Source organism: Aptenodytes forsteri, unplaced genomic scaffold, assembly GCF_000699145.1.
Source record: "Aptenodytes forsteri isolate BGI_AS27 unplaced genomic scaffold, ASM69914v1 Scaffold289, whole genome shotgun sequence".
Taxonomy (NCBI): Eukaryota; Metazoa; Chordata; class Aves; order Sphenisciformes; family Spheniscidae; genus Aptenodytes; species Aptenodytes forsteri.
In genome coordinates this window covers 650,246-674,362 of record NW_008795025.1, presented here as the reverse complement: position 1 = coordinate 674,362, position 24,117 = coordinate 650,246, and the positions used below count along the sequence as shown (strand labels likewise).

Here is a 24,117-nt window from a genome sequence, read left to right as displayed (position 1 = left end):
ACGACCTTTAGAGGTCCCTTCCAACCCAAACTATTCTATGATTCTATGATTCTATGAAAGCAGAATTTTATTTCTGAATAATTCTTTGGCTGCTGATCATGGCTGTACTTAGAAGAGCTGCTTTTAGGAAAACCCTAGCCCAGCACTGTGCTAGAGACTCACTTTCCATATTCGTAACTCCCACTCCACAGAACTGGACCAGCTCCATCTCACAAGATTACCAGCTAGATTATTTAGTTTCTCAACTATGGATTAAAATCACAGGATTCAACATAGAGCTACAAGGCCAAATCTGCCTTGTGATTTGGCAATCAGACGAATCTACTGGCCAGCTCCTAACAGATTTCTGGCCAGGCATCCAGAAGAAATAAAAGCAAAGCAAAATTATAGCCTATACCAATACACACTAGAGGGGAAAAAGAAGTGGAGTTCATTTTTCATCTGAAATGATGTAGTCACTTCAACCATTCCCTTGAGAAGTGAAGTTGGTTAAAGCACCTACATGCAGCTACATCCTGAGACATCATCTGTGTCCAAGTAATTGCCAGTTTTTAACATTAATTGCCTTACTTTATATTCATGAGAAAATAAACTATCAAGGAGGAGACGTACCATTTTGGTAAAATATATTTAAGATCCTTCCTGAAAAATCAACCCTTGAGAATGGAAATCAGGTAGATTTTAGCCACCTCATTGGTACAAGCACAACCTTCTCAGGTGCTGAGAAATCAGAACGTCACAGTTCAGGGGAAGAGATGATCCATCCAAAATTGCTGTGCCTTACTGAAAGACTCACACACATCCAGCCTCACAAATATAAATGTGAAACAGCTTCTAGCTGTGATTTTCTTAGGTTTTGTTACCTGTACTTTGATTGAGATATATTCTAGGACTCTTGCGCAGCTTTTTATCAAGATTACTTTGAAGCAGATTAGAAGGACAAACCTAACCTGTTCTCCCAGGAGGAAAAACTGTATCTTACAGTACCTCTTGCATGAAGTTCTGTGTCCTCTGAATCACAAAATCAATGTGATAGACCTTGAAGCGACTCTTGAGGTCTTGAAGGAGCTCCTGGAGAAGGTTCACTTTCAGATAGCAGGGCTCCATTTTCACAGAGTTGAATGGTAGGTTCATAAGCTGATCCACATTCTGCGTTCCAGTGGAAGAAGAACAGGTTTTGAGAGAAAGCAACCAGAGGCAAATTTTTAATAGAGAATGTAACAGTGGCCCTAAAACAAATTCTTATATCTACACTCTAGTTCCACAAATACCACAAGACTTTCTAAGTGACAAAACTAAGCACTAACATACTACCACCTGGGAAAGCAAATACTGCTTGTCCTTGTGGTAATGTAAAAGGCTCCAGATCTATTTTTGTCTTACCTCCTTTAGCTTTGTGATATCATTTGTCTTCTGGAAGTCCTGGATGATTTCATTAACTTCTTTATCAAAAAGTGAGCGGACTTCCGTGAATCCAGAACTCACCGGACCCATGAGCTCCTCCAATATGGATGCGAGAAATGGCTGGATATTTTCTGTGCAGCATTTCTGGGCAGGCTCAGAAACAGTGGCTGGAGTGCCAGACAATACAATGGTTACATTTAGGCTAGTAAGAGATACAGTGAAAAAAGTAATCTGAACTGATCTACTTTACAATGAATTAAACGACTCCGTATTTTTTCCCTGGAGTCACACCTCTGCAAAGATGATGAGGGTGATGAGAGTTTATAGTTTTATGAGTGACAATGAAACACCTTTTCCCATGCCCCACCTAACCAAATGCTAGCAGCTTGGGGCACTGTGAGAGCAGAGGAAAGAGCAGCTGTCAGTATTGATACACACTGGGAGGTTTGCACAGAGCGTGGCCACAGTGACTCTATAAGGAGTTATCCGAACTTGGTACTCTACAGTTCACTGAAAGCATCCTAGTCTGGTATGTGAGAATATCAGCAGACCATCCTTATTTTTATCAAAACAGGTCCTAAATTATCAGCTATTTATTTATTTGCTAGCTTAAGCAACATCAACTAATATTTTGCCTGCTTTTTACACTCATTTTTATACCCATAGCAAAATTATAATTACTTCACATCAGTTTAAAACCACCTAAGAAGCCGTTTGGATTACGTATTCTTTGGTAGCCTATGAATTTGTCACATAACCAGAACTGGTTTTGTGGCGCATTCCTAGACATCAGGTCAAAACCACACTTTTAATTATGCTCATGTGACCTGTATCTTCATTACATAAGGCTGTCCAAGTGAAAATGAAAGCAGAACGAGCACCTCTAATCAGGATACTCAAAACCTGTCAGCTCTAGCTCCAACTTGAGAAGACCTGGTATTTTCACAGACACAGCGGCCATAGGTATCAGTTCCTATCAAAGGCAGCAGAGGCTCAAAGCATTTGTTTTCTGAAAATTAGTGTCTCCAGTTGGATTTTTCAAAACACATGAAAATTTCAAAACAATGACATCTGGTAATTTGAACAACACAATGGGAAACATTAAAAAAATTGCTCCAAAACACAGCTGTTCCTCCACTAACCTTTGATTTTTCCAGCTAAGAAGTTCTTGGAGTTCAGAATCTGATCCATGTCTGAGCGAATGGTTCCTTCAAGAGTTTTTGCAAAATCTCTGCATTCTTCTTTCAAGCTACTTAATCCTTCTGAGACCTGCTGCTGGACTAAGCCGTATGTTTCTTCTACGATCTAAACCCAAATGAAATTAAGAAGCATAGATCAGAATCAGCACACACAGACAACTGCTATGAGAAACAACTACTCTGCAAATATCAGTACTTACACCAAACCAGGCCCGCTTCCTATCATTCCTCTTTCCTTTCATTTTGGGCAGGATCATTGTCTGAAGGTTAGGCAGGAGTTCCTCCATCACAAGGTTGCTCAAGATCTATATGGTCAGAAGATTAAAATTATATGTTCACACACTGTTCTTCATCTGAAAACTGAGCATTCGCATCACAGAATGATGTGCAAATGCAGGCAACCCCAAATATACAATGGCTTAGCCATCCGAGGTTGGCAGGAAGATTGTATTTACAATATTAGGTATGTCTCCATGCTCCATGTGTTTCATCTGAAGCATTTTTCACTGAAAGATTTTGAGAGACCATGCAACAATTGACAACAGATGAACTGAGATGCCCGTTAACATTTACTGCATGCTATTATGAAATTGCCATGTGAAAATCAATAGAGCTAAACCGATTGATATCAGCTGAGCAACCGGATCAAAAACATTTGAAAAGTTGGTTTGCTGACTGCTGCTTCCCCAAACTGACCTTGTTCTGGGACACTCACACCCTCCCAGAGGAGGTATCATCAAGGAGAAATTGTTCTAGAGAGTCATCAGACAAAGGATGCTTCTAGTAGGAAGATAACTGGCCAAAAAAAGAAATGTATGCCTGTACCAACATGGATCTCTAGCACTTTTTTGGATGAGCACCAACTTCACAATTCAAACAAGAAAAGAAGGAGATCCCAGGAAAAACAGGATATAGGACAGAAATGGAATCCAGAAATGTGGATAATCTGTGAATCAAATACTTCTACTCTGATTTTTTTTCAAAAATGTGTAACATGATCCAAAAGATTCATTAGCTCAAACCTAATCCTGAGGCAAAAGGGATAAAAAAAATAGCTGTTGGAGTTTGTGAAAAACTTTTCAAGCAATTACTTTTGTCACTAAAAGACAACTATACTGGTCTAAAACCAGTAAAACTTTCACATTGTAGAATTCATATACGTTAGTCTCCTCCCAACACCTCCAGATTATGGAACAAAAAACATACGAAATATACAACCTAAGAAAATACTCTGTGACAAAGGTGCACCACAGCAGAAAGGCAGGCGGGAAAAAAGTGTCAAAGGGACTTCTACACATCAAGCATTTGTGATGGAATGTAGGAAAACTGAGGAAAAGGTCTCATTGCCCCATTTTTTTATTATTTCTGTAAGTATATTGTTGGTCTATCATTGCTTTATTTTTCTAAATTGACACTGAGTACTTTTCTCCCTCAAGAACATTTTCACTTTGAAACAGGGTTCAGTGGTTGTAGAAGAGATGCATCACCCTCTCTGATCCCAGCATCTAACTGGCAGTTCGGCCTTGCAGATGGTTCCAATTAGAAAGAAAAGACATCAGACTGGGAATACAGATTATACCAATTTGGGGGAGTGGTCAATACACTGGCAGGCAAGGCTGCTATTCAGAGGGACCTAGATGGGCTGAAGAAATGGGTGGACAAAAACCTCATGAAGTTCAGCAAAAGCAAATGCATAGTCCAACATCTGGGATGGAACAATCTTGTGCACCAGTATAGGCTGGCAACAAATGGCTGGAAAGCAGTTTTGCAGAAAAGGACTTGGGCATCCTGGTGGACAAGAAATTTGGGCATCCTGGTGGACAAGAAATTTGACATCGGTCTGCAGGGTGTCCTTGCAGCAAAGGGCAACAGTAGGTCGAGGGAGGAGAACATTCCCCTCTATTCAGCACTTGTCAGACCGCATCTGGAGCAGCATCCAGTTTTGGGCTCCCCAGTACAAGACAGATCTTGACACACTGGAGTGAGTCCAGCAGAGGCCACCAAGATGGTCAGGGGATGGAGTACATGACATGTGAGGTGGAGGGAACCGGATTTGCTCAGCCTTAAGAAGATAAGGCTCAGGGGAGACCTTATTGCTGCCTACATAATGGAAGATGTTGGGCAGATGGAGCCAGACTTTTCTTGGAAATGCACAGGGAAAGGAAGAAGGTGATGGCTACAAGTAGCAACAAGGGAAAGAGTAATCAGGGATTAAGAAATATTTTTCACCATGAGGGCAGTCATGGGAACAAGTCATGCAATCTCCAACCTTGGATATCTTCAGAACTCAACTGCACAAAGCCCCTAAAGTTGGCTCTGCTTTGAGTGGGGGATTGAGCCAGATAAACTCGAGAGATCCCCTTTTAACTAAACTGTTCTCGGGTTCTGTAGTTCTCTTGATAGTGTCACCCAACTTTGTACAGAAGAAGCATCGAAGTCTGGCTTCTTTGATACAGAAAGAATGAAAAGGTGTGAAACAGATTCCTAGTTTGATTCACTGGCACCCATTTCAGAAGTTTTCTTCAGAATCACCCACTCTGTCAGGCTTTGCACCTCCTCTGCCTAGATTTGAACTACAACTTCTTCCTTGCCCATCCCACTCAGACGCACCAAATTGGCAATAAATACACAGAGTTACATGCACACATCTGATTCTGAGAGTCTAGGCTTTCCTCTCCATTTTTTTCTTTATGGACACTGTATCTCTGGCCTGAGAAAGCTGCGAGACCTCTCTTTCTCCTGCGCTTTCCTTCTGCTGTTGGCCAACAAGGCAAACTATGCAAGCAGAGGGCGGCAGTTCATCATAGGACCTGCCCTATTCCTATTTCTTTGTGATCTCAGGTCTCTGCACATGTTTCCTATGGAGGCATATATCAGTGCTGGGGATATATGCTAGATTCTTGAATTTCTCTACTTAAAGCATCTTGATTTTGAACTAAATACCTCAGTCCCATATTTGGTTCAGTCATTAGTCATCCTCATGATTCAGAGGAGGGAGGGAGACCTTTTATTTCTGGACATGTTCGTTTTCTGTTCATAGATCTTGCCCAGGTATGTTTGTACTGGCCCATAGTTAGAGATGCACAGCTGCCAACTTATGATGACAGAGGCAATACTATTGTGCATGTGCTATACAGAATGGCACATAACCCTTTCATCACGGCTTTTTATCTGTCATGACTGTACAGCACATACGTGGGTGCCCACAGTCCCCTGAGAGCTTTGAAATGCAGTGGATATCCTGCAAATCACAGAGAGACATAGTAACCCTATAAAAAAGCAAGACAAAATGCACCTTAAGGTTCTGTACATTTCTCATTTAATCTGGGTGAAGGATTACTAGCTTGCTCAGCAGTTTCAGTAAAGTCTCACAGACAAAGTATGTAGTCCTCCTTCCTCTCCAGTGCGGCTTGAACAGAGTTTTTGCTAAGTGATGAGTATTTGAACCCAGCTTTTCCCCTTGCTTCAACAACAGCCCAGCACAGTCCTCATTCAAGGATCACTGCCCTGATGCACCCAGCTGCTGGCTGAGCCAATAGAGAGTGCAAAAACACTGCTCAATTTTGTATTTTCATCATTCTTGGAGTGCCAGCATTTCATGACATTCAACCTCACGTATTACAGCTGCTCGAGTGGGTTTTAGACATACAGTTGATACTAAAGTCAGAGCAACACTGCTTCCTCCAGCTGTTACACTTAACAAAGGGCTCTATGAACATGAGAAACACTCCTTGTGTGGGGACGTGCTCCTCCTTTACTGCTATCAAGAGTCCCAAGATGCACCAACAGCACGATAGGGAAACGACAGGAACTCAGACAGCAAAAGTAAGTAAGAAAGGGCTCTGACTGCATGCCACTAGTATAAAACAGAGTACCTCCTGGGCATAAGACAGCCCCTACAGAAACATAACACACAATACCCTACTTATTAATATACGTGTAATATACCTATAATATGTAATACCCTATTATTGTTGTTTCATATAACTTAAATTCTTATAGATTATGCCACAGCACCACTCAAATTCAGCTATGCTGACTCAAATACCTGTCAAAACCAATGGACAGGTCCTAAACTAATGAGTCACTTAAAAAAAAATCTCACGAATAACCCAAACTGGAGCACCACAGACGGAATAATAAATGTGACAACAGATCAAATATATTCTGAAGAATCTGAGCTCTCTGGAAACATTTTTAGGAATGCTGGATTGGCTTTATATTTCTGTACTGAAAGGTGCACGGTAGAGGTTTGGGGTTTTTAATCCCTTATTCAGCTATCCTTGATTTACCAATATGTTATTCTACATTCATGTTGTACTGATGAATGGAGTTATGCTAGTATAACATTAGTGTCCTGTAGTGCTTTCGCTATGTGGCTGTACTGTTGCTTATAACAAGTGTTGTCAAAAATTTCCTGGTTTTAACCCTGTATTTCAGCACTTAACCTACAGAAATACCATCTACAATTGAATTTATCCTTTGTTAGTAACGAAACCTTAAAAATGAAAAAGAAGAAAAACAAAACCAGGAAAAGGAACTTTTATGACACAAAACAAATTCAGTAGGTCTTCAGGCAAGTGACTGGGTACTTGCTAATATTACATCCATGTTGCAGTACCTAGGCAGAACCGCGTGAGCTAATGCTGCGGAGACTCTGTCATTATAAATGAATGTGAGGGAATGTATTTATTGGCATTCTGCAGAGATTTTTACAGAAACAAATTGTAGCTTGCTTGTTCCAAACCATTCACTTAGCTTGGATATCTGCCTAAAATAATTATTATATTTGGTCAAAGCAGCATGAGAACACACTATACTTACAGAATGAATTATTACTAAGAAGATAATAGCGTAACTAGTCTGGATGTCTTCTGATTACAGTTCTCTCGAGGTATAAGGGTTATGAGTAAGTAGTTGGCAAGCAACAGGAAAAATAAAACATAAAATGAAACTAGCAATATAATAGCTCCATAACTTGAGGGAGGAGGGGAGAAGAGAAAAACCCTCACTCCCTCCACTGGAAGGATGGAACTCCTTATACTAAGGATTTTATTATCAGATGTTAGCAGGAAACTTCAATCCCTGACATGATGGCACTGGGAAAGACACTGTTTATAGATTCTTCTCCGGTTTCCACATTTTTCAGCATTTCAGAGGTAGACTTCTCCTAAAATGAATAATCTGGTTTCTTAAAACAAAACCCTGCATCGTGAACTCTCCATCAGGCTTTTTTCCATTTTCCCAAAGGGAAGCCAGATTTCATCAAGGAAAACACCCAGCAGCTGGTACTAAAGTAAATATTTGCTGCTGAGTGCTCAGTGCTGCGGAAAAAAATTATAAATTGGGGCCCAAATAATGTCTCAGTTGCACTAAAAGACATCTGGAGTGATTCCAGAGGGATCGGTGGAGTTACTTCAGCTACCATCAGTGCTCCAAAGCTGCTCACTCAGGTGCCCAAATATGGACCCAGACCCTGAGCTTAGCATCTCATTTCTGAAGAACTGAAGTACACAAATTTTTGGTGTTTAAGTGTGACTGTTACTATGCAAGACTCTGTTTCAGAAGTCTGGCACAATAAGTAGGTCTACTAGTTTATCCACTCAGGACCAAAAGCTTCATTCCCAAAGAACGGGGAAAAGCAAAATGAAAAGATTCTTCAAAATTTATGTTTAGCTGCTATTCTGTTCTTCATAAAGCCTGATCTCCTACGATGGCATCTGGAGGCATTAGAGGACAAGCAACAGGAAACTGTAACAAAGGTAGGAGCAACAAAAGAAAAAAATATCTCTTACCTGCAAAATAGCTGTCATGAAAGGTAGAAAAACAGAGCACAGCCCAATGCAGCTGACAGCGAGTATCTGCTACATACAAACCGTGGCTTCTGAGTTTTGTATTGCTTTTGGTCTCACCGATTTACCAAAACTATAAACAGCAGCAAACGTGGTAGCGAGATGTTAGCAAGTGCCTTGTTTTAGACACAGCATTTATTCACCAATTGACCCCATGGCATAAAATTAAAGTAGATGTATGAGCTTTTTGTGGAAATGTGGCCATCCCTACATTCCAGCACAACACAACAACTTTAGTTCACAGCACGCTTTCTTTCACTTTCTAGCAAAAAACTCAAAATGGGGTTTATTAAAAAAGTATCATCACTTACATTATCAGTAAGAAGTGTCTTGAAATCTTGGGTATTTCTACCTACTAGATTTTCTTTTTAAAAATGCCATTTTTTCCCAAGAAGCCTTATAACCTTCACTGTCCTCAGAGCTGCCATATCCAAAGCAGAAACAAAATCAGGAAGATATTCTTTTACCTCTTTTTCGTTGCCGGTTATCATTTCCCATGTCCCATAGTGGCCTTTCTCCTGCCGGAAGAACTGAATGGCTTCTAAGAACGCTTCGACTTCATACGTGGTCTGCTTGAGAAAATCTGAAGAAAACAAAAAGTAACAAAAAGTATTTACCCATAAATAACCTTTAAAAAATAACCATCCTTTTTTGATCCATTTTCCTATTCCATGTGCATCTAGCAGTAATACTTTTAAATCATTTACTAAACCAGAACATCTGAAGCCCTTGGGCTTTCCTTAAGATTTAGAAGCATAATGTTGAACTATCACATTACACATATGAACTATCACAAGCCATCCCACCTAGTTGATAAGTTAAACCAACACCAGCAAATGTTAATATGGAGCACATGATAAGGTAAGAGTTTTACAGCAGCAAGCTTTGTCTGTGGTAGACTTTGACAAGGCAGTCATTAACATATGAAAGCTCATCCCTTGCCGTTATACCTATGAGCAATGTAAGATGGTACATGGGAAGACCTTGACAGCACGTACCAGGGCCAAGAGTTGGGAGCTTCTGCTTCTTTAAGATAAGAATTAAGAATTTAAGATAATGATAGTCAGCTGATTGCGGCATGTTGTACACCCTTGATAAATTGCTAAACCCTGAGTTAATGGTCCCCAATAATCTTTTATTTCCTTTGTTTTATTAAGGAATTGATGATCAAGGTGATTTTTCATGGGCATACAATAAAACAGACCTGGACAACGTTAAGCACCATGCTTATTCCAATTAAGCACAAAAACTTCTGACAAAATCATGCTGCTTTCCCTAAATATTTCAGGAATGTTTAACCACAGCTCCTGAGTATCTGGTTATTGTCCACGGCTACTGCTGCTAGATGGTAGCTCTTCCCAAGAACAACATGGTAGCCTGGGGACACTGTTGTACAAATGAGACCACAGCACGGAAAAACCCAAGAAGTGGCTGAGCTAGTTTGCTCTTACAAACTCTGGATAACCAGTCGTACAACAGAAATTACATCTCAGGCAATTTGTTCTTTCCAAACTGCTAAAGGCTTTCAAGAGAGTTGCAGCCAACACTCTCCTTCACATGAGAGCGCACAAAACCGCAGCTAATTAAGATAGTATAACAGCAGTTACACAGCAGAACTAGTTTGTCATGATTTGGGGAGAAACAGTCCCTCTGCCTCAAAATGTGGAAAAGCTCCCCAGAGCAATCAGGCTGCTTGACAAACCTGAGTAAGAAAAACCACCACTGAAATACTTCAGGAATTCAAGTGCTGTGTCTTTGCTATGAAACAGAACTTCAGGATTATTGTGAGGATTATTATCTTAAGGAAAAAACAAAGCCATGACGGTTTATTGTCCCTTCTTCAAGGTTATCTACTTGCAGCCTTGATCAGCTGAAGTCCTGTTGTGCACACGTTAGGAAGAAAGGAGGGAAGAAGAAGAATGTTAATTCTCTCAAAGGTAAGTATGCTGCTTTAAAAGATACTGATATATATAAACAATTGTTATGTGAAGAGTCAGGGAGTAAGTTCTCAAGCCTTGCCCATCAAGCAAGACACTTCTTTTGACTTGTTCATGAAACTTCTAAAGAGAGAAGCTTTATAGGAGGCTTGCATACATGCCAAGGGCAATACAGAGATTATACAGATTATGGGAAACACGAAGGATTAACACTACAGTAATGCCTGAAATGTCTCCTCCATGCGCTTTACACAAAAAAGAAAGCTACAGAAACCTACAATTAGTTTCATCAATGCTTCACCCTGGCTACTGCTTGAAAACAGCACTGTATAGATTTTATCTACGTGGCAGGCAATGAGGTTTCAGATCTGCTAAGAGCCCAAATGTCAGAATTCGCCCTTTTGGAGTTTCCCTGGGTGTAATAATTACTTCAGGAAGGTATGTTATGAGGTGCAGTAAACACTCTCTCAGTGCCACTCTATAGATACCGTCCCCGTTTTGCAGATATTTGGAGGTCCTGAGAGATCACACAATTTTTTCAAGCTCACATGATGATCAAACAAGAGAAAAACAGCCAGGTAAAATCCCAACCATACCTTCACTGCTACCTCCATGATTTATAGCATTTTTAATAGCAAGTCACAAACCAGGTTGCTAAAATATCAGTAAAAGAGTTGTAAGTCAGGCTGTTCACTGCCAAGAGAACATCCTCTGATGGCAGCTTCAATGAAAGAATGGAGTATTCCACCGGAGAAACTGGTGGAGTGTTGCATCTGAAAGCTTTTGTCCTCCCAAAATTAAACTCTGAATATTTTGACAAGAAGAGGGCCGGGCTTGGCTGGAGGAAGGAAGAACTGCAGCTCCTGCAGCCCTCCGTGACTCACATGTTTTCCTTCTTCACAGCTGTGCTCCCTCCTAACCAAAAGGGACAACAGACCATCCAAAGGGCTGGATCTTGGACCTGCTGAGATGATGATGCGCCAGTGCTGACAAGAGTCTGCCCTCTAAGATCATCAAGTCTTAAACTCCATGCTCAAGGGAGTATTTTCTCTCTGTTCTGACTGTCCCCAACACCGTAGAGAAGTGGGAAGAAGGAGCTAAAAATCCAAGAGCAACTCATTTGAATAGTTCATGGGAAAAACATCAAGCTGTAAGTACCATAAAATCCCAATCACTCATTCTTTCCTATGCCAGTAAACACAGGAGAAAAACACAATTATGGCAGTCTTACTACAGCTCAAAGTAGAAAGTAGAAAGGAAGCTTTATCCTTCAAGGCTACTACAATTGCTTAATTTAGGCAATTTCATTCTCACTTTCCATAGGAGGAAAAGATTGCATCAGTGATAAGGCACTGAACAACTAGATCCATCCAGCGTTGTGCTGTGCAGAAGCTGTTGGCGAGGCACACAAGACAGAGGCACATTCATGGGATACGGCTCAAGAAAAGGGAATTGTACCCAAGCTGAAAGGAGCTGCGGTGCACATCCTCCAAGATTTCAGCAGGGAAGAGCCAGGGCTTCTGTAAATCAGATCCAGCAGTTTATGAAAAGGCTAGCGGACTGCTGCTAGCTTGGCAGCCAGCTCCGTTATGCCATAGCAAATTAAGGAAAACAATGAATAAGCTGTTGGGGTAGCCCCGCTTGCGTGCAAGGGAGAGGATGGTGCGTGGGAGATGGAAGCAGATGCTGCAGCTGCAAGCAGGGCAGGTGGTAAACCACAGTGGTATCAGGAACAATTGTTCATCAGCAGAAAGGATGACGTGTGCTTCACCCACCTGAATGCCCTTGAAGGGGCTTCCCCTTCAACCAACCTGGCTAGCACCTATCATGAGTGATGAATCTGTCCCCACAGTTTGTAGAAAGTGGAGCATGTTAGGGGAGCTTGGTGCAGTGGTAGTTGTAGGTCATCCTTATCCAACTCCCATACAAAGCCATAAAGTTTACTGAATGTCCTCCAGCAAAAGGCCAGTGAGGCTTTACAGGTACCCAGACTGAAGCTACGTGCTTAATCCAGGCTGGTCTGCACTTGGAAAACTACACAAGCAGCTTTTCTGGCTGCTAATGAATATAACATCAGCTTATCTGTGGAGAGCAAAACAAAATTCTGTTTGTTCTGTTTAATTTTAAAACAAGAAAACACACCTAGATACTCTGTCTTTACATATGCAAGTGTGGAGCCTAATTTTAATAACAGATAAGATATTGCTAACTATGGATTCCTTTTATAAACATAACAGAATAACTGCTATAAAGCTCCTTTTTAAAAGATGGAAGGACATCTGGAAACACCATGACTTTATAAATCTCCCCAAATTTGCCCACCTCTCAAAGGCACAGCTGAGTTTGTTCAGTATTGCAGAAAGCTGCCTGTAGGAATGAGCTTCCTTCCAGCATACAAACAGTTTAAATCCCTCTTTAAAAAAAAAAGAAATCTCAAACCTTAACTCATCAAAATGATACACAGAGGACCAGGCTACTCGACACCCACTGAGTGCACTTGCACCTGGTGCAGAGGTGTTAACGCAGAGGGTCCTGCTCCTAATTTCAGCTGTATCCGATGTTCCAGCTGCTGTGGGACTTGCAGTCTCCTAACGAGGTGCTCCAGGCTATGAGCTGCAGCTCCTTCTCTGTCACTTGGCAGATGAATGTTTGGTCATACCGGCGAGTAACGAGGAAATCTTCAGTCCCAAGTTCCTGTGTGCTCTCCCACCCACGGCAGGACAGCTGCACCTTTGTTTGAAGATGGATGTGTCGCTGGCACATTGTTTAAAAGCCCCTTGGGAAAGGCTATCTGAACAATTTTTCTGATTTGCTAACACTTCTTGAGTATGCCTAAACACAGCAGTGGAAATTAATTGCCCTGGTGAATTTGGTCTCATCCGGAGCCATAGACTGATGGGTCTTACATCAGTCAAAACACTGAAGACCCCTGTGCAAAAACTTCTATAAATAGGCCTCGTTACCAGAGAGGATGAGTGCCACAGACCTCACTGCCTCCAGCTAAAATGGTGGATTTCCAGCAAATTCAGATAATATGAAATCTGTATTTGAACATTCCAGTTCAAATTTTGTATCTGTATATACTGCAGACTGCTGCACTGGGTCACTTGCTGTGCTTTGTAGCAGAAAGCTCAAAACCAGCTGATGTTTAGTTGCCTAGATGATGATTTTTCTTAAATGGTGATTACAATCAAAGGAAGATGCCTCTTTAACATTACACATCCTAACCTGCCATGCTAGCTGTTAAAAAGTATTTCGATATCCAGTTTAAACTGTGTGCCCCTCTAAACAATAATTGTTATTAATGAAGCTATTCAAACTCATTATTGCAGCATGAAAGAGGCTAAAATGGTCGTCAAACAACAGGAATGCCAATATGTGTTTGAAGACAGACAGCGTATCATTTACCCCCTTAACAAATGCAATGGTGACAAGTCAAGTCAAGTCAAGTCATAAGTAGCAGCACAGCTTGTTTCTGTACTACTCGTGCAACCGCATGGAAAAGTCTGTGTTAGGGAAGAGCAGGGAAATGTTTCTCCAGCTCCTGGTGGGACTTCAGTCGGATGCGATAACCAGACAGTGAGAATTTTCCACCTCCAAGAACTGATGGGGTGGTTTGCTCTGCTGAGACACCAGTGGTTCACAGTTCCCTTCTATGTCTTGGCTAATTCTGCAAACTGGGACTCGCTGATTTTTGGACGCAGCAACAGCATTACTGCATTAAACTGTTTGGAGAGCCAAGGAACTGCAGTCAGGATGTTTTATGATGTGTAAAAACTGAGTATGTCATTCTTCAAAACAAACTGAGTGCCCCTATTGCAATCCAGTAAATGTCCTTCTCCCATATGGGCTTTTCTTACAATAAATTTATACTTTTATTGTTAATAACAGTGAAGGGGTATATTGACTGTGGACAAAGTGCTTTACCAAAGCGAGCTAAACCACTGAGAGTAATCTAAGCTTTTTGGCTGACATTTCACAAAAGGCTGAGGCCCAAAGACGTAGATGAACAAGTGTTAAAACAGAATCCAGAAGTCTGAGCTCACAGAGCACAGGTTTTAATTAAAGAAATGCTGATTCTGACATAACGCCCATCATCTGACTATCAAAACTAGGAAGTAATCCACCCCGGCTTCATCCGTTTCCTGCAGCACTCACATCGACATACACATTCCTGAGCTGGAGAGCTGCCTACAGTTTGGTGAAAGATTCTGCATTCAGTGAATATTATTTTCCATACAGTCCCTGAATTCTTCCTGCAGGTAACTATAATTGATATTAAAGCAATCTGGCATCCAATGATGGCTGTATTTATAAGATATGATCATGTAAAGGCCCATAGGTAGGAACGTAGCCTTGCCTGGCTCTTGCCTACCATCCTCAGTAGCTGCAGCTTTGGCCAAATGTCTCTTCCCAACACAAGTCGCTAGCAACCTGATATACTTTTTAGTTCCCTCCTACAAGACCTCCTCAAATCTTCAAAAACCACAGGCTGACTTTGGTTAAAGAGTGGGGAAGGCAGGAGGACAGTCACTGGAAGGAAATGAAGATGACTGAGGAGTTGAGTTTGGTGGTCTTTCACTGATGGGGAGAATGTTTGTCACTTACTATAATTTTTGGAATATGATAAACTAGTAGAAACTGGATTTAATTTTATGTGATCTCACAATATTATTTCCCTGCTTCCTCATCTATTTGGTGGAAAGCTGGCTCAAGTGAAGGCAGTGCCAAAACATCTATTTTGTAGCTCCTTCTTGTTGATCACCTTATATAGCGTTTTCCTGGGACAATAAAAATCTCTGTACAGGTATCGGTGAAGGGCCTTCCTTCTTGTGATGCTACAAATAGATAGTAGGAGGTGGACAAAGCTGAAAAATATTTGGAAATTTAAGTGTCTCATCTTTGGTTTTAGCAGTCGCAAAAGATGGTGCTTCCACCACTTACTACTTCCACTGGACACTGCTACCCTCAACGGAATAGATTTCATGCTAAGAAATGCAAATTACATTTTTCCCAATTTTCTTATCCTTCCAAGTCATCCCCCTCTTACCTTGGCATCTGTTTCTTTCAAATATACTTAGATTGTTGGTTTTCTTCTGCTTTCCATTATACATGCTCTTTAATAAAAAAAATCAATTTCTAATTGAATTTTGTTTTAAATTTGATTCTTTTAAAACAAAAGCTGGTAAGAAAGAAAATACACAACCCCAAACCAGAGGGAGGCTGCTGAGAGAAAAGGCTGCCATTTTAAAAAACTGTGGTGTCTTAACCATCTAAATACATAGGACATTTCCATCTCTTGTACTGGTACTTCAAAGAAAGCTATTGCACACTGCCAGCCGCTGAAGGATTTGTGGTGAAGGCAGCTGGAGAACATCAGGGAATAAGAGACGTTCCTGCAGTTAAGGAATCATTCTGCCAACCTCCCAACACCACAAATAGGGGATGCCTATCAAATAAAAGTAAATGAGCATGACAAAGAACGATTTCCCTTTCTAAGAGTGATCTTCGTAGCACAGGTTTCCTGCAATAGCATTTTTTCTAGCATTTCTGGTAATACCTGCCTGGGATTTATTTGCTGTGGGTAGGGACTGCAGTGATTATTCTCTGTTGCTCATGTAGTTTCTGTTTAATGATGAGCAACTTTCTACTGTGAGGTGTATGAGTAATATCATCACATGGAGGATGATGGACAGGACACAGAGAAAGGCTCAGAGAGAGCAAGACCTTCCGATCATGACACTGTCAGAAGGCAAAAAGTGACCACCGGAGTTCCCAGCACATTTTAAGAGCTGTTGCTTGTCAGATACTACAGAAAGTTGGTAAGAAAGGCCATGGTCATCAACTCCAAAAAATAAGGTTCTGAAAATTTCTGTCTCAAAAAAATAAGGAAATGGTCCCAACCGAAAGGGGACCACAGGTGAAAAAAAATGAAAGTGATCCATCTGCTTGAACCTGGGGAGATGAGGAGAGCTTGGGAACTGGACCTTGGGAAAAGAGAGCTTACCCAGGGCTAGTAACACAGCTATAACACCTCTAGAAATGATCCTCTGAATAAAAGGACACACCATTTACTTTTACAAAATGGAGCCCTGTCACATTGTTACCCAAATCGAGAACGAAGTGAAGTATAATGCCCTGGGTCTGAGAAGCATCAACCTCACAGCTCTGATGTTTTCCTGAGAGCAATGTACTATCATATTATTCACAGATCATGTGGTATAAAGCTGCTAACCACTAACAGAAGCTAGATGAGGTCATTTCCAAACAGGATACAACCCTGCAATAATACACTGTATTTATAGCAAATCAAGTTTTGCAGCGCAAGTTCCCTCCGAGACCATCAAACCGACATTCAGTGGGTTTAACTATTTGCTTTGCAGCATGCGGTGCCTGTATTAAAGCTGTTCAAAGCAGCACAAGACAGATTACAAGGTACCTCCCTCTGTTGGGACCAGCAGCTTCATGTTTCATAGTCTAAAACATGAGTGCACCGTATAAACACACACAAAGAATCACAATATCGCTCATCTTCAACAATCTCCAAGCATTTTCCAAAACAGCTACCGTGTTCCTGGTGCAGGTGAGAATTTTTCTGCTGCTGAACTTTGAAGCTGGAGCCCAAACACAATCTGACACTCACACAAATGGGTATCTTCACTGCTCCTAAAATAGGCTCAGGTGGTGGGCATAAGGCAGTGGCTCTTTTGCACCACCCCACGCTTGGTAATATATTACAAAAGGAGAATCAGCCCAAGGCGTGGAGGTGACAGAGGTAGGAAGACCGTAATCGCAATTAGGATTTTAGCACATTAATCATCTTGGTGTTTCAGAATGAATATATCTCCTACAACTGAAAATCCTAACTACAGTATAGGCAAGCAGGCTTACTGGAAAAGCAAAAGCCATGCTGAATGAAGGCAATGATGTTGCAGAACAAAAACATCCCAGAAAGAGGAAAAATAGTCTTATTTTAAGCAAAATATTCTAAATTATACAAAAAAAGCCTAAATTGTGTCCCAAAATGTTTCATGGGTTTTGTAGCATCCCACAGGCCTTGTCAAAGAGTTTTATAGCAAAATGGTTTTGAATGTTACGATAGAATTAATATTTCTATGGAGGTTTGCACACCAGTTTTGAAAAGTCCATTTGGACCTCAGACATCTGCCTGGTGAAAGACCAGCCATGGTCTCAGCCACTCATGTGGCGTGCAGGAGATCTGATCTTATTAACCATAAAGTGATTTAATGAATCAAAGTGCAGCAGCTGCAGTGAGAGAAGCCAAGACACAAGTCCCAGGTTTGAGTCAGGCAGGCGATGGGCTGAATACTCTGTCTTCATTCGTACCTTTTCCCACCCCCAAATTATCAGGCAAACCTTCAGAAAGGTCTTGCTTTCATCCCAGTGCAGAAGTACATTTTTCTTTAACATCAAAAGAAGCAATTTCCTCCTCAGTTCTACTTCAATTCGTCCTTCCGCACATAATCTGAAAAAGGCAACAAGAATATCTTTTTCTTCAGCTGCCCTCTCCGGAGAAGAAATGCCAGCCTGTCTGCAACATGAAGGCTAAAAAATCTTTGTATCTCTGTATATAGGGATATATATCTTTCAGCTTAAGTATTTAATGTCATCTTCTCAACCTTTATCAACGCTTCAGTAATTATTTTGAATTATAGTCCAAGAGTTGGTAAGCCCTACCTGTACTATACACATGTAACATAGGAAAGCTAGAAATAATGATGAGAAAAACACCTGCCAGCTAAACTTAGAGTTGAAAAAGGAAATGTGGACACAGCTAATGGCAACCCTAAAAGCCAGAGATGGAGAAAAAAAATCTGAAGCCATCCTAGTTGTCCTGATGTAGCCAAGCTGTGACAGAACACCCTGCATGAGCTTAGAAGTACATTTTGTATTTCTCTCTTGCCTAATGTACTTCTTTAATGTATTTATTTCTCTAAATTATTTTTTGTTATTTATGATTAAATTGGAGATGACAGGATATGGTTTTGAAAGTCTCTTAGCTTCCTGTGTCATGAGGTGATTATCAAGATAAGGATGTGAAATCAAACCAGATGAAAGAAAATAAAATCATGAAGTGAAACTCCGCGTCTCCCAGAATGGGCTAGCTGTATTTTCCTTCTCATCATGCAGACTTCCCTCTATCCCAGCACCAAGTGGTCGGGCTTCTTCACTTTTAACAACAAATACCAAGTGAAACACAATAGCTGGTAACCTCATACAGGAAACGAGATAACCTCCTAAAATAACAAAAAATTAAATAAGCGTTCGGAAGAAACTTCAGTCTGATTTTCAGGGCATACAAACGTAAAGGATTAAAAACTGGAGAACGGAAATATTAGAGCACTGTGAATATTTTGAGCATTTTCTTCATTATTGACATTCTGGGACTGACAGCACTTCCCCATTGGGGGTTAGGTGGCCATTTCAGCAGTACATTTCCCCCAAAACTTGAGGTGTGCAGTTCTCACCATTTCACTACGAAAATGGGGATGGAGAGGGAACCACAATAAGTCCAAGCTGTGGATGAAAGTGGAGGGGGATCATGGAGGTAAAGGCAAACCAATGAATTGCATGCTACAGCCCACATCTAAACTGGAAGTAGTGGTTTAGGAAATTGGAGGAACAAATGAAGCCACTTTCTTCCACACTCCACTTCAACTCAAGCACAGCTTCTTTAAAAATCTGAGAAGTATTTAAAACTAAGTATTACATAAAATCCTACACTGATGAAGGTCTGACCTCCACAGACGCTCAAGAAGAACAGGCTCTCTGGAAGTAACAGTAAACGGTCAGAAAAACTCAATTAAGTCAAAACTTAGGGAGGGAAAGTTAAAAAACAATATTATGGGCAGAAAATTCTCCTTCTTTCTGCCCCTTCTGGTGCGAAGTTGATACGAAAGTGATATTAGGATATATATTTTTTGTCATGTGCTGTTATTCTCCTGACTTAATTACGAATCATCAAAACCGAAACAAATATAGTAATACATTTTACATAATGATGTAATGTAGGATCTTTAGATATAAAAAATTCTAATGTGGTCAACAATACTAATTATTTACTAAAGCCAATAAGGCCACATTTAGTACACTGTAAACGCATCCCAGCTAAGATCAGATCAGAAAGCAAGAGTTCTCCAGTAACCCTTGAAACTGCATCTTTTACAACACTTATCTTTTCTCTTGACACATTTGTCATTTGAAACATTTATTTTTCAGTTTTACTAAAACAGTGAAGGCTATACAATCACCCTGGGAAAATACAGCAAATGTCCTACGGCATAAGGAACAGACTAGCAAAGCGAACGTTGAAAATGTAGTTGTGTAGCCCTGTACCCAGAGAACCGTACGTTCTTCTCTGTATGTGGAATTATCTTTGTCAAGAGCCATCACTGGGTCATATTACTCTACACCACCATATTTTATTATTGACTCTTCTGTATCAGTTGGCTTGTTGTTCTTCTGCAAAGAACATTTTTTGGCTGACCCATGTTATATATTTAGAGACCTCCCCTAAACGTTATCTTTCTATATGCACACTTATGTCATTTAACTAATTTAACTCACCCTTTCATTTATCATATTCATTGATCAAAGCCAAAAAGCTTGGAAATCAGCAAATATGCCTGTTATAATGTTTTATACCCTGTGCCTAGGTAATAAATTCAATGAGAAAGGTATCGTGGCATTTCAGAGCTGCACACAATGTTCTTTAATGCAGCCCACTGAAGTCATAGAATCATAGAATCATAGAATCATTGAGGTTGGAAAAGACCTCTAAGATCACCTTAATTACAAAGCTGTTGGTAAAGAATGAACAGTTTGGAAGGAAGGAAGCTTTTTGATGGATAACAGCCAAGATTAGATAGTAGCACCTCTGTACTGAGTATGCAAATTTACAGTCATCTTTTTTTTCCTGGGAGCAAAGTTACACAGCCATTAATTTTCACAGGAGAAGGGTCATACACTGAATGGTGTAAAGCAATTTTGAAATATATTTGACTCAAACTCAGCCAGAAGAGGGAATCAAATGCAAGTATGGCTTATGTTAGAGTGGCCAAATCTGGTAGCCCAATAGCTGCAGCTCTCATTACATCCTTCCCCACCTGCCCCCACTGACAGCAGGTCCAGATGTATGTTTCCCCCAGCAATAACTCTCAGACGCCCATGTCTCTTCAGTAGCTGGTTCAGACCTATGGTCCCTCCAGTACTGGTGCCAGTCCTATGGTATCTCTGGTCACTGGCTCCCACACCTCCTCTCCTACTTGCCAGATGGTCCAGCTTGAAGTTTGCTAGTGAGTGAAGCCTACGTACATGCACAGCTGGTAGAAGCTCGTTAGGAAAGCACTCTGGTCTCACCAGATGATGGCCCTGCGCCTATGGGCCCCTGTGCTCTGTGGTCGCTTCTCCCAGTGCTGGCACTGGGACCTCTCACACACATCTCTCCAGGTGCTGGCACCTCAAACCTGTGGAGTCCCCATGACCCCGTGGCTCCTTCTCTACTTGCTGGCACTTTGGACCCCAACACACACACCGGAGAGCACCCTCACCCTGGAAAATAGTTAGAAGTGGACTTTAGTAAGAAGACAGGACAGACCGTAGTGATCAAGCGTGGGGCTTGACTGGACAAGCATACTGACCAGCCTCCTGTTTACACCCAGCTGACCCCATTTATCCCCTTTTTCCCTCTGTTATCCCATGCTTGTTCCTCTCCAATCCACTTTGATTCTTCCCTTTTCCTGCCTTTGGTCCTTCCCCTAAACATCCCATAATAAATCTTGCATATTCCCAGAGTCTCCTGGAAAACGTCCCGTAATATGCTTTACACAATCCCCAAATGCTCTTCCCCTCCATCCTGTAATGAATCCCGTACCCGCTTAGGCAACGACAGCCCTGCAGACTGTGAGACAGTTGGGGAGAGCCACCGGTGACCCACCCGGCTGGGTTTCATGGTGGGACCGTGAGTTGAGCCCCCTCCTCTGAGCACCAGGGCAGCCAGGTCGGGGTCCCCTCTGCACCCATCACTTGTTGGGGTTCCTCTGCTGCTCCCTGGGCACTTGTGTTTTCATTAATTAGCCCTTAATCACACGACCTCAAAGCTTAAAACCCAAAAAGCATTTGATCTCCTCCCCAAACCCTGAGGCATCACAAAAGCCAACTTGCAAAGTGCAAAGCAGGAGCTGCCCAGATCAATCACTGAACTGGGATGATTTCTGTACGCAGATTCATCAGTCAATCAACTTTCAGAGTCAGGGTAATTCACAAAATCTCAGTGTATGCATCCGGTTGTGCTAGAATATTTTTAAAGCCATGACCAGTCAGGTTCTGATTGGCTTAGGCTCATTTTAAAGGTTTTAAATATGCTTTATCCGAACTGTACTCAAGAAAGGTGCAAAACATCTACATATTCTATTGATAATGAAGGAAATCATCGTCCTCTCGAACTGCAAACCCTTATCAATTAGTTTAAAGGAAGGACAAACACAATAGGAAAATCGGGGGGGGAGGAGGAGAACCCACAATCCATACATCTGAATCATATTTGCAAGCAGTGATCACTAAATCTGAACGCTTTTGTAATTATTCTCCTGACCATGAGTTCTGACCAGAAAACCCAGAAACACAGGCTGGACTGGTTATTTATAACAGAAGGACTCTAAAGAGAGGAATGCCAGGGCGGCTCCTATCGCAAGACCACACGCTGATTCATTCCAGTTTTCTGTTCAGCAAGAGACAGTATTTAATTCTGCTTCCTGGGAGAAAACAGACTTTAACCAAAAACTCCTCCAAGTTTTTGGCTAAAGTCCAGTGCAATATATTCCTTTCCAGAAGTGGTAGATTATAGAAAAGACAGAAAGGCAACTTCTGATCAGACATTATATCTGTGTTTCTCCTGCCCTTGCCAAATCTGCCCTGGCAAAAGTGAACTTGGCACTTTTTAGAAGGGGTGGGGTGAGTGCTGCCTTGGCCGGTGCTCCTTATCCCACTAAATTATATTCCACAATCAAACACGAAGGATTTTTCACATTTCTTCTCCCTTTTCAATTTTTTTTCATAAAAGAACACACAGCCAATTTTTATATCATGAGCCTTATTACCTGTAGTATTGCTGCACGTGCCTATAACTTTGTTGGATTGTTCAGATACCTGTTTTTTGTAGGCAGAATTGTTTGCAAATAAGGCTTTAAAAAGTATTAATAAAGTAACATCTTTCAGTCATGTGAGAATGAATATAAATCAATGTGAAGTCTTTGAAAAAAAACCCTGAAGAAGTTCACTCCAAGGGCAGAGTTAAGGTTACTGGGGTGCTCGTCAGTGATCATTTTTCCACTTGCAGCACCTAGGTTTCTAGGAGATGGTATAACTCCAAGAAATCCAGAAAATATGGGCTCCCATTTCCCTAGCTGTAAAAACCTGTTCATTTTTACTGGTGTAACAGCAGGTCTTAATCCAGACTGTCTTTATCTACCAATCAGTCTGTTGAGCAGAAATAACGTGACAGAAAGGACAGGCCTTGATGAAGGCACTCTGGTGTCACTAAGCATCTTCTGTCAGATAAAAACTTGACCACAGAAAAAGCTGAGAGGGATAAATCCTGGAACAGATGCATAAATGAGCAATAGCTGAGCCATATGAAATATAATAAAACACAGACTCGCAGGCATTGGAGATGGAAAAGACCTATTAGGTCATCTAGTCCCAGCTTCTGCCAATTCAGAATTGGCCCCTAGAGTGATGTGCTGAACTTTAAGAAAAAAAAGGCTGCCAAAAGCTTTGTCAAGCCTGTTACACTTGCTCCAGAAGAGAGAAATGAAAAACCCCGAACCTAATGAACACGCTTCAAGTCATGGAGGACTGACAGTGCCAGGAAAACTTGATTGTATCCCCATCTCCTTACCAAACCTCGGTGAGGAGCTTTCCGAAGTCCAGAGCGCTTTCATACTGTATGACTGCCGCAGCTAAAACCATGCTAATCAGAACTGCAAATCAGAGGCAGGCTTTGCCCTTGGGCATGCTATGGGAATTCGGGTTCCTCTGGCAGCTATATAGGGAATATTTATTGAGACTTAAGCTATTTGGAAATGCCAAGTGAAGGCGTGCTCCTTCTAGATTGATGCCTCCAACCTATGTTAATCTAGCCATGAAATAGTCTTTGTAGTCCCTGTGACTGGGTATTTGCTTACCAGGGTGATTTAGCTCTCAGCCTCTCCACACTTACACAGATTTGCATCAGAGCTGCTTCCTCCGGTTTGTACAAGGCTGTCAGAGCTAAAAGGGCACGCTGCATCTCGCCACCTTCAGCATGAGCTGGGAAACAAGCTGGAAAGGGGGACCACCGAGTGTCACAGGAGTGTACACCACCTGGCTAGCATCGGGACCAAGAATCCTGCGTGTCCTGTGAAGAAAGCACCTGACACCAACCACCACCGAGCACCACGCCAATAACTGCGCATCTTAGGGAACTGCCTAGAAATACAGTAATGGGTGTTTTTGTCATGGAAATGGAGTCCTAAAGGAGACCAGGAATGCCTTTGGCAGTGGAGACAAGGGAAAAGAGAAGGCAGTTGAGAAGGATCCAGGGAGGACAGTGTGAGACAGCTGTCTGAGGGTAATGGGGTAAAGCTGATGGCCAGGAGACAAAAGTGACAGCTAAAAAAAAACCATTGGGAGCCACTTCTGTAAGTAAAAGTGACTGTTCACACG

General features: G+C 41.5%; 1 protein-coding gene across 1 annotated transcript in view; it reads right to left on the bottom strand.

Annotated features, from left to right (window-relative positions):
• Window positions 1-24,117, bottom strand: part of FAM129A (family with sequence similarity 129 member A) — a 66,422-nt gene that overhangs the window by 9,951 nt on the left and 32,354 nt on the right. The window contains exons 7-11 of the mRNA XM_019471138.1: window positions 8,923-9,038; window positions 2,804-2,908; window positions 2,547-2,709; window positions 1,384-1,571; window positions 988-1,149 (exon numbers count right to left, since the gene is read on the bottom strand). Of these exons, the coding sequence (XP_019326683.1) occupies window positions 988-1,149; window positions 1,384-1,571; window positions 2,547-2,709; window positions 2,804-2,908; window positions 8,923-9,038 (734 nt within the window). The remainder of the gene's footprint in view (window positions 1-987; window positions 1,150-1,383; window positions 1,572-2,546; window positions 2,710-2,803; window positions 2,909-8,922; window positions 9,039-24,117) is intronic.